Source organism: Alligator mississippiensis, chromosome 8 (assembly GCF_030867095.1).
Source record: "Alligator mississippiensis isolate rAllMis1 chromosome 8, rAllMis1, whole genome shotgun sequence".
In the NCBI taxonomy this organism is placed as follows: domain Eukaryota; kingdom Metazoa; phylum Chordata; order Crocodylia; family Alligatoridae; genus Alligator; species Alligator mississippiensis.
The window spans coordinates 6445477-6456704 of record NC_081831.1 but is presented as its reverse complement, the minus strand read 5'-3'; the positions used below and the strand labels follow the sequence as shown (position 1 = coordinate 6456704).

Sequence of the window (11228 nt, the reverse complement as noted above, 5' to 3'; positions counted from 1 at the left end):
AAAGAGCTTCCACTCAATATTACACAGGAGAAAATTCAATACGACACATCTAGCATCTTGCAGTCATCTGCTATGTCATAGCTTTAACACTGCAAGATGCTAGGGATGTCATAGTGGCTGCTGACAGACATGAAAAAAACAAAAAACTGCTTGAATTAGCTATTGGATAAAAGTGCTAAAAAGCCCTGCTGAATCTACACAGGTGTTAGGCAAGCCGGGTCTCACTGATGCAGCTCCTCTTCTGGATACGCGCTACGCTCAGTGAAGGGGGCATGGTGCTTTGCTTTCAGCTTCATTTTGTGTTGTGTCCCATTCCCCCCCATCCCCATTGCTCCCCCCATCTGTCAGTGGCCTGTGAGATTAGATGGAACCAAGGAAGAAGGGATTTTGAAGTGAGAAAACTGGTGAAGGGTCACGAGCAGCATAAAAAAACCCAACCTTCACCGGCAAGAAGGCAAATAGGACAAACCACAATCCTCTAAATTGAGGATTCAGACAGGAAACATGTAGTCCAGCAGTTTAGTGCTGCAAGAATGCCCTTGTTGCATAAACATTCAGTAAAAGCACTTTTAATCATATTGTTCTAAGAATTGGGTTCAAAGTTTAAACAGGCATGCAAAACACTACATGCTAGATAAAAGTGGCTTTGTTCCACTCAATAGATTACATTTTTATATGCGTACAGCTATTGATTTGTTAGCATTTAATTTAGTACCCTTTGACAAAATAAGGTGGGGGTAAGTGTAAGACGGACCTAGAACTGGGATTTAACCGTAGTGCTCAACAGCAGAACCCCAGCTTTCACTACAGGGCGTAGGACTATTGCACTGCATAATGAATTCATGCAGTGACTATATATTGTTTGGCCAGAACTAACTGGAAAGTTCCATCAACCCATTGAGCAGGGATACTCTACAAATCCAACATTTGGTAAACAAGGTTCTTTGAGCGACACTGGTATCATTAGACCAACTTAAATAGTTGGGAAAAAAATTCTTAGCAAGCTTTCAGGTTTAAAAACCCCTTCATCAGAGTGAGGAAGCATCTGTAGCTGGTGTGCTCTCTAACATTTGGCAAAGTTCTCCATTATATTTTTTTCTACAAGCCCTTTTACCATACCTAGAAAAGTGGCCCTAAACAGTTAGTGTCCTGTGCCAAGTATGCCAGCTTCCATCTGGTCTCCCTTTCCTTGTACCCTATTTGTAACCAACTACCATGTTCTCTACTTGGGTTGCAAACTCTTCGTGGACAGGAGTCTCTTTTATTCCAAGGTGTACACCACTACCTGGCGGGCCAGGATCAGGTCTGGAGCAAAGCTTTAGAACAAGGGTGGCAAAATACAGCATTTGTTTGAACATTGTTCAGGTAGCATAGTTGCAACAAGCACAAGGGTTCACTATCATGACTTGTTCCTGTAAATAACAGAATGAACGAGGACTACAGAAGTGGGCATTACCTAACCTGCTGTGGCTGTGTAAGGTACCAGACAAGCCTCCAGATGTCTCCCCTATCATGTTCTGTACTTAAAATGACCAAGTTTAACTGAAGAACAAGTTAGGGAAACTGAGGTTAGAGCAGACATTTGTCTTGTAGTGTTTCCACTTCTCAAAATGAAAGATGTTTTTAGCCACCCTAAACCACTAAGGCTTAGTGTATACTTCTAAAGACAACTGCATAACTTCTTGAATGTACAGGGAGAGATCCTGAATGTAGGCCCAAAGTACTTTAGGTTATACAGAGGATGGTTTTTAAGTAGAAAAACTCAGGGTCCACTTTATGTTCCTGCTAAGTGATCACACCAAGAAGACTTAAAATGTTTGACCCCAAAATAGCACTGACTCAGTAATCTGTTTCCATATGGTAACAAACCACAGATTGCCAAGGCTCTAGAATCCCAGTCTGCAGTGTGGAATAGCCAGTTTCACTAATTTATATAAATGTGTGAACACCCAACATTCAGAAGTCGGGTATCTGACATTATGCCGTCAGAGAACCTGCTGAATGTAACCACATCTACCACATACGTATCTTCCCACCATGTTCTTTAGATAATTTATGTCGATTCTTTACCAACTAAAAATGTGCAGACTTAAAAAAGTTAGCACAAGGAGACAAAGCAAGTTGCTTCTCAGGATTTAAAAGCTTCAGCAAACTGCAAGTGTGTGAAAAACAAACAACCATTCCAAGAAAATTCAGTCTTCAAATATCTTTATTGGAAGGCCATGCACTGCCTTCGGTATTTCAAATCACTGTACATTTACTCTGAAAACACTGCCTGCATTTTCTAGTACAAAAAAACTAAAAATTGTTTCAGGAATGTAGAGAAATATTCAACTTAAATAGCGAAAAAAGTGCACCATAATTACTGCTGCACTGCAGTCATTTCTGCATTTCCCATAAGTTTCTTAAATAACTATCCTGTCTTGGTAACACACAATATAAAGAGCAATTATGAAAAACAGACATTTAAATATACTAAATTATTGAGAATAGCTTGCTGGCATCGGGTAGCCTATCATAGGAGCAGTACCAGTGGCAGGATACGCATACTGCTGTTGGTTCATGCCATTGTGCATATTTGCCATGTTACTTCCATATTGTTGATCATAGCCATTTTGGTATGCTCCAGCAGTAGGATTACCAGCCCTGAAGCTCGCCTGCATGCCAGCAGCTGCAAAACCGTTTCCAAATGGAGTTCCATTACTAAAGCTTTGAGCACTGTAGGCCCCATTTTGAGCTTTTGCTCCGAAGTCTCTCTTTCCTACTGCACCATATGTTCTTTCGAAGTTCTCCCTTTCTCTGCTAAAACTATTAAATCCACCCCTTTTGCCCGCAGAATATCTGTCACGTCGATCACCCCGGGAACGACCTGCAGAAAGCAAGAATACAGATAAGATATTGTATTGTAAATGCTGTTTACACCAAGAGAGCATCAGAAAAATATCACATGCTGTATCCATTTAGTATGTGGGGTATGTAAATCAGAATGCCACATATACTGGGAATGGGACTTGCAGGGGAACTAGGAAGTCTGAGATGGACAGACATTTCAAAAAACAGAAGCAATTAGGGAGAGGGGGAGAAGCAGCACTGCCCTCAGAAACAGTTTCCCTTCTCCCCACTACTAAATGTCAAGTGAGGTGGGCAAGGTGGTGAAGAGTTGGGCTTCTCTTAGATCAGCGGAGTGGCCCATTGTGGGTTAGCAAAACATTCAAGCCTATGGGCCAACACAAAGCAAGATGTAACACTTGCACAGAATGAGTAGTACAGGTTCCCTGATTTAGTGCAACTCACACAAAAGGGTTTTTTTCCTTGGATGACCATTTACCAGATTACAGAAAAGGCTTCCACCAATGAGTGTTAGCATTAAATCAACAAAATATTTACCTGAACCTCTGTCTTCAATCAACTGAAGCAATTTGGGGTTGATAGCTTGATTAGCCTCCCGAAGCACAGAGATGAGGTCGTTTACTTGCTTTATATTATTAGGAGTAAAAAATGTGTATGCTGTGCCTGTTTTGGTACTGCGGGCAGTTCGTCCAATTCGGTGGATATAGTCCTCTGAGGAGTTAGGGTAGTCATAATTGATGACAAATTTCACATCTTCCACATCTGTAAAGTGTTGCAGTGTGGCAAAAAGCAACGCACAAAGTTTTGCACACCACAACAGCCAAATCAAAGATAAACGTTAGAAAAATAGTATTTTTAAGAAGCTACTGGCTGCAAAGAATATTGTTAGAGTATCCATTTCTGCATGAATATTGTGGAAGAGGGGAAGAAAAAAAAAAAAAATATGCACACTCCATCTGTTCCCAACTTATCACCCACCCGGTGATCCAAAAACCTTACCAGAAAGGAGTATGCATTTGCTTGTCATTCCCAACTCAAGAGTACCCTTTACAAATCATCAAGTGACATCTGAATGCTTCTTGCAGTAGGGCCACTAAAAGTCACAGCAGCCTCTTCATGTGCTCATTTGAGGACCTTAGAATAAAAACATGAGGTCCTTCACACACACACAGTCATCAGAAGCTTAAAAAAGGCCACACTGCTTGTCTTGCCAAGACCTTTCAACCGCAGCTGCAAGAAAAACATACCTGTCCCCCAAAAGTCATCAAGTTGTTTTTATGCACTGTGTCTCGTCTAGGCAAGCGCTTCCAAGAAGCCAGGGTTCACTTGAGAATGTGTCTCTCTCTGGCAGGTCTCGACATGACGACTAGTGTATAAGTGAAGGAGGAACTTCGACTTTCAAGGCATTTAGAGAAGCCTTGCTTTCCCGCCCCACTTTCTAGAGTGAGAGGTGGACTTTTTCTCAGATCTCATGTGCCAGTACTCACCAATTTGTACAAGGCTTAGTACATTTTAAAGCTGCTCTCTCCATTTCATGGTTGAAAAAAAATTTCATTGAACATAGAAGTTTGTAATTATTTTCTTCGACATTTCAGCAAACTCACTGAAATTCAAAGACCCACAGATCACAGCAAACAGTATGCACAAACTAACAGCACTGCACCATGGCAATCATGCAAAGCATGGGAGAGAAGAGAAATACCAGGGCAAAGTGAACTGTGAATGAAAACTATTTCATGAGAGAACAGTTTATGGGGTAGTAGTTTAGAGGATGATCTTTGCCTTTTGAGATTACTGGCACACAATGCTCTCAGCTTTCACCTCTCTATTCGACTGGAAGCAGCCAGCCGATCATTTCCACTAGTCCTCCATCCCCCTTCGAGTCCTCCGATTGTCATGCCTAGGCCTTGCCACAAAGACTGCACCTTTATGTGAAAAAAACTTAGAAAAATGCAGAGGTTAAAGAAAGCAGTAAACTTTCTTTAAAAAACTTTGGGCAACTGGCATTAGAGGAGTTCTACTAACCTAGACCTCTGGATGCAACATCTGTGGCAATCAGGATCGGAGCTTTTCCATGTTTGAATTCTGTAAAAAGAACCATTTAGTCAGTTCCCTCTGTACCACTGTTAAAAGGAAAAAACAAAACACCATAAAGTCAAAAAGCAAAAAACAGAAAGACTTGAGTCACTCACCATTTAGTACCCAATCCCGCTCCTGTTGACTCTTATCACCATGAATACCCATTGCTGGCCACCTGGGGGGAAAAAAAAATACACGTGTATGTTGAAGACTAACCTTAAGATATCATGGATACAATTATTTTAAAAAGCACCACACCTAGCAAGCATCAGTACACCTACATTCATTTCTTGAAATGCATGCTTTTGTTCTTAAAATTTAAGAATCTAAAAGAAGAACATTTAAAATGTCTGGGGAATTATCAGTTTAATCCGCATGTCTGCAGTTGCTCAAGATCAATTTTAAATGTGGTTGTTGTGGAAGCTACACACATGGGATACCATTCAGGAAGCTGAGGATAAGCTTGAAGATATACTGAAGTAGCAACATACCCATCTCTCCTCATTTTTCTGGTAAGGTCATCACACCGTCTTTTGGTTTCCACAAAGACAATGGTTTTGTTCTCCTTCTCACTCATGATTTCTTCCATTAATCGAATAAGTCTGTTACGAAAGGAAAGAGTCCATTAGAGATATCTTTCCAATGGTCTCATTTCTATCAGTCAAAGGAATAAACAAAAGACTTGGCATTTGAACCCCATCTTTAAGTGTTTGTGATTCCCTATTCCAAGACACTACTTACTTGTCGTCTTTCTCTACATCGTGACATACATCTACAATTTGAAGAATGTTGTGGTTTGCGCTTAGCTCCAGTGCCCCAATGTTAATATGTACATATTCCTTCAAGAAGTCTTCAGCAAGCTGCCTGACTTCCTTGGGCCATGTTGCGCTCCACATCAGGGTTTGCCTATCAGGCTGAAGTCATTACGAACAAGGTTAGTGTCAAGTTCTTTACACGAGTTAAATCTAATAATGTCATTGCTGTGCATGGCAGCTTTTGCTACCACAGGGGCTAAGTCCAGTTGAGAGTTTGACACTTATATCCCATTCAAGTATACAAAGATGAGAAACAAGGTGGACACAGCAAGTTTGTTACATACGTAAAATGTTAGAAGACTGCTACAGGAATAAAGGTTAGCTTGGTAAACCAAGCTTAAAAAAAGCAAAAAAAGCAAGTAACACTTACTCTTATCTGATCTACAATTTTTCTGATCTGAGGTTCAAATCCCATGTCAAGCATTCTGTCAGCTTCATCAAGTACAAGGTAAGTGCACCTCCTGAGATTAGTCTTTCCAGCTTCTAAGAAGTCTATGAGTCTTCCAGGCGTGGCAATGCAAATTTCCACACCTTAAACCAAAGATGTTGATTAGCACACCTGACAAAAGTTAAGACATTGTTTATGTACTCGCCATGAAGAAATAAGTTCTCTTCATACCTCTTTCCAAGTCACGGATCTGTGGTCCTTTTGGAGCACCCCCATAAATACATGTGGACTTCAAACGACATGCTCTACTATACTCAGCAGCTACTTGCTGCACCTGTTGAGCCAGTTCTCGAGTTGGTGCCAGCACCAGACACTGGAAATAATTAGATTAGATTAGCTCTCTGTGCAATGATTACAAAACGTGTTTTATCTTTAAGAGAGAATGAAGATTTAAGGAAGTAATGAAAGATTTTATTTTCCGTTATGGGGAATGTGGCCAAAAAAAAATTCTATCCCAAGTGTTTAATTAAGAGCTAGAGAACTTGCTTTTTAGTAGGGCTCTCACAAAAAATCTTTTAGTTCCCTTGGTTTGGCTACCACTTACCCCATTTTTCAATTTTTCCACCAGTATGGACTCTTACAGCCAATACAAGAGAACATATGATTTAGGAGTGAACTAGCACTCCTGCTCTATTCTCAAAATAAGACATTATTTTGTCCAGAAGAGTATAAACACTCCTCCCTATTCATCTCAATATAAAAACGCAACCTAGAATGAAAGGATATTTCATATCAAGTTATACTCACAATAGGTCCATCTCCACGCTCTAGGAATGGCTGATGATTTATGTGCACTATGGCAGGCAACAGGTACTGTAGAAAAACAAAAGGCAGTTTTTACTCAAACCTGCTCCCCCCCTTATTGTAAAGCCAAAACAAGCTTAACTGCTATTACATAAATTAAAAACTAAGAAATTAAACAATTACACTAAAATGTATTAAAAAACAACCGAAAAAGAAGGAAACAGCAAAAAGAACCCCCCAAAAAACTTACAGACAGCGTTTTCCCCGATCCAGTCTGTGCTACTCCAACCATATCCAGTCCACTCAAGGCAACAGGCCATCCCTGGGCTTGAATAGCAGTTGGTTCAGTAAAATTCTGCCTCTGAATTACCTCCATAACATTTGCTGGGGAAAAAAAAAAGGGGGGGGGGGCATATATTAACTTGATGCTTCTATTTAATGAGCTTTGAATCAAATGCCTTGGCACTAATTGGCTAAACTTACCAGGAAAGTTAGCTTCGTAAAAGTTTATGAGTGGTTTTGGACAAGTATGGCCCTTAACTGTAATTTCTTTGCTTGCTCTGTATTGTTCAACCTCTTGCTGTTAAAAGAAAAGATGTTCAATTATTTTATTTATTTGAATTATTTATTTCGTTTCAATTATTTTAATAAAAAAAAACAAAAAAAAAACCCCATGTTACATTCAAATCCAGCTGCTGCTTGTAGTAACTTGTTTCAAGTCAGTACACTGGAAAGCTATCAGGCTCCAGTGGGTACAACCTTTGCAATATGAAGCCGATTAGGTTTAAAACGGCCAAAAAAAATAATTAAAAAAAAAAAATGGTCACAATACGTACTGCAGTACGCCGAACTACATCAGGATGCTCTTGGTAAAAATTCTTCTCAAATTTGGGCAGTTCATCCAAGTTCCATTTCTTTTTGGTAAGCTTCTCCCCCGGGTTTCCAAATTTCTTCCCGGAGAGGAGGCCGCCTCGACTCCCACCAAACCGAGGGGCTCCAAACCTGAAAGACGCAGACAAGGTTAGGACTGACAGCAAACAAAAGAGCCGTGGCAGGAACGAGCCCCCCCCCCTTATAAACGCGTGCCGGTGCCTACCCCGACCCCCGGGCTCCGCCGGCGGGCGCGCAGGAGACGCGGGCACATCTTTATCGCTGCGCATCCGACTCAAAATGGGAGCCGCGCGCAAGAGGCTCCGCTCCGCTCTCGGAGGCGGGCGAGGTGCCGCCCGGCGAAGCTTTTTGTGTTTCTCCCCCCCCCAGAAAGCCCTTCCTTGCCGACGGATGACGCGAATAAATAAACCGCCGGCTGGACCAGGGCCAAACCCGGCGGCTTTCGTAAGAGCGGGGACACTCCCCTCCTGCGTCAGCCGAGCGGGCAGCGCCGAGCCGCGTCCCTTGGGCGCTGCAGGCAGGGGGGATTTTTATTTTTTTCCTCCCTGGTCCTCCGTGCAAACCACCGGGGGGGGGGGGGGGGGGAATGCGGCGGCCGGCGCGGTGCCTCCGCGGGCGCTTGGGCGAGGGGACAAGGCGGCGCGGTGCCCCCCTCGGCGCCGCTTCCTTTGTCTGGCATTTCTGCCTACGCCACATTTTCCAGCCGCTGCCATTTTAGAGCCGGGCTGGGCGGGGGCGGGGGAGGAGGAGGAGGAGGAGGAACAAAGGCAGCGCAGCCGGCATTTTGATTCCCCTCAGCCGCCGCATGGCGGGGCCGGCCATTAGCATCCGCCCGCCGCACAAAGGCAGCCGGCCCGTGCCCCCCGCCCCGCACCGCGAACCGGGCCCTCCCGCGCCCCGCATCCACCCCCTCATGGCAGCGGCGGGGAGAGGGAAGCGGGCGCCGCGGGGCCCCGACCCCCGCCCGCCGCCGCCATTTCACGCGGGGCAGGAGCCGGTGGCGGGCGCCGGCCGGGCCCCCCCCCGGCCTCACCCTCGGTCCCTGTCGCTGGAGTACCCGGGCATGGCGGCGCTGCTGAAGGAAGCGATTTTGCTGGTTGGCGGCGACGTTAGCAGAGAAGAAATAAGGTCCCGAGGTGTCGGCGGGGGCCAATGAATGGGGAGCGCCCGGCCGGCCGGATGCCGGTTATATAGCCGGCGCCGCGAGGCATGCTGGGAGCCGGCTCGTGACGTCAGCGCAGAACCTGCCCGGCTGTTTTATGTAAGCCGCTGCCGGTGGGCGGGGCCTCCGCTGCCGGTGGGCGGGGCCAACGCCCCATAGGCGCGCGCTCCTGCCCGCTGGCTGGTTGGCTGCGGCGCAGGCGGGCGGAAGTGCCCCGCCCAATCCGGGCGCGGCTCGCGCTGCCCTCACACTGCTCGGCCCGCCGGCCGCGTGCCGAGAACCCCAGGCGGCTTCTCGCCCTTCCCCTTCCGCGCCTGCGCGGCTGAGCGCGCCTGCGCAGTGCTGATTTTCTATATGCAACAATTTCCCCCCCACCTTTCGCAATTGCACCCTCTCCCTGGGTGGCTGCGGCGCGCCCTCCCCGCGCCCGGCGTTTTCATCGCCCCCGTTCGCAGACAAGGAACCGCAGCCGGCCCAGCCCCCGGGGATGAAACTAGCCTTCCCTGGGAAAGGACCTGCGCAAGTGCAGGGTGGCTGGACCCGACGCTCTGTGCAAGACTTTGGAAATAGCTGAAGCCCCTGGTGGGGGTGGAGGATGTTTCCCAGCGCAGGGCCGCTTACGGTTCTGGACTGACTCACGGATTTGGACTTCATGTGGCTGGGAACATGAAAAATTTCATTAAAAAAAAAAGTAAATCTGTAACATCTAGGAACCCCCGCAGTGCTGGGCAGCCGGGCTCCTGCGACTCTGCGGGGCAGAGGCATTTGTAGAAAGTGTTAATGTTACAAGACAACGGGTGCCCCCTGCCCCTCTCCGGGCCCTTGTGCCCTGCGCACTCTCTGCTGCGAGGCGGCAGCCCCCACTGCCAACTTGCCACAGCAGAACAGCCAAGGCAGCGTGTCCTGCCCATTAAACCACCCTGGGCGCATCTACGTGTGCACATTTACTGCGCAGTATGGGCACGCGTCTACACGTGCATGCTTGTACTGCACAGTAAATATGGCTACTTACGCCATCATGAGCCTAAATTTGCTACCTGCATCATGCTGGTATCAAATTTATTATGCCTGATGTGTTACTGCGTAGTAACACTGTGGATTGATTTGGGTCTAACTTTCGTCCCAAGTCACTCCACACAGCATTAATGTGGCCCACACATATAGACCCTGGCCTATTCCCATTTATTGCACAAATTTACTGCACAGTAAGTTACTAAACCAGCATGTATGCATGTGTAGACTGTGTAGCTGCAGTGCTGTCTCTCACCTGAGTTGAGCTAGATCAAGTGACGTAACCCAAACAAAAGTGCAGGGAAAACACCCCTAAGGGCATAGCTACAAAAGCAAGTTATGCTGAACTAAACTAGGGTGTGAACTCAGGGTGTTGGCACATACACAAATTACCATGAGGTAAACCAGGGTGTGACCTCCATGTTACCTATTCCAGAGGTCACTGCCCATAAACATGCTTTTACCCAGCAGTAAATGCAAGGTGAGGCACCCAGTTGACACCCTTCCAGAGTAGGAGCTGCTTGACAGTAGCTGCCCATATGCACACTCTTACTCTGCAATGAGCAGCAGCTTCCCTTTGGGGAAAAAAGGAAGGAAAAGCTACCTCACTGCTCATGGGGAAAGATCGTTCAGAAAAGCACTTACCACAGAGCAGTTGCAGGGCAGCCTGTACTATCAAGTACATGCCTCTTCATCCCTTTATTTACCAAAAAGGGCTTTAGTTTCATATCACTCCTTTTTCTAGTAATATGTACATACTAGATCTTTTTCTTAGTCTTTCCCAGCATTGCTACCATTTAAAACATTAAAGAAAATACCTGGCTTCAAAAGAAGATTGAGGCTGTGGGTATGGCTACCCCAACAAGTTAGCCTGGGAAGAGACAGCCAGCCTGCATGTAGTGCAGCATGACCCTGCAGATGTGTGGCATCGCAGACTGGGGAGGGCCCAGGCACTAGAAAGCAGAACAGCCAATGGGCGGGGAGTGCAAATCAGGAAACAAAAAAACAAAGCAGCAGATAGGGCAGGGAGCTGAAAGCAGAGCAGCAGATCAGATGCAGGAAAGGGATCAGAGTGGCAGTTTCAGGGGGTGTGGGGCAGGGATAGGCAACCCCTGGCATGAGTGCCAGTGTGGCACAGGAAGACATTAGGCTTGGGCAGATGGCGGGGTAGGGGCCAGGTCTGTGCTGCCACAATGAGGACCAGACCCCTCATGGCTCCCATGCCACC

At 46.0% G+C, this 11228-nt stretch overlaps 1 protein-coding gene across 2 annotated transcripts; it reads right to left on the bottom strand.

The window, feature by feature from the left end:
• Window positions 1–2191: 2191 nt before the first annotated feature.
• On the bottom strand, window positions 2192–8998 carry DDX5 (DEAD-box helicase 5). 2 transcript variants are annotated; one of them, XM_014601867.1, is made up of 13 exons: window positions 8861–8998; window positions 7773–7938; window positions 7420–7516; window positions 7187–7320; window positions 6940–7005; window positions 6364–6505; window positions 6115–6275; window positions 5671–5843; window positions 5421–5531; window positions 5043–5104; window positions 4876–4935; window positions 3388–3612; window positions 2192–2869 (listed from the first exon to the last, which is right to left on the bottom strand). In XM_014601867.1, exons 1-13 carry the CDS (start codon window positions 8890–8892, stop codon window positions 2481–2483), a joined length of 1818 nt encoding a protein of 605 aa, XP_014457353.1. In that variant the 5' UTR covers window positions 8893–8998; the 3' UTR covers window positions 2192–2480. The 2 variants fall into 2 exon arrangements, with proteins under 2 accessions (XP_014457353.1, XP_006271274.1); XM_006271212.4 differs by having other exon boundaries at window positions 8885–8996.
• Between the last annotated feature and the right edge of the window lie 2230 nt (window positions 8999–11228).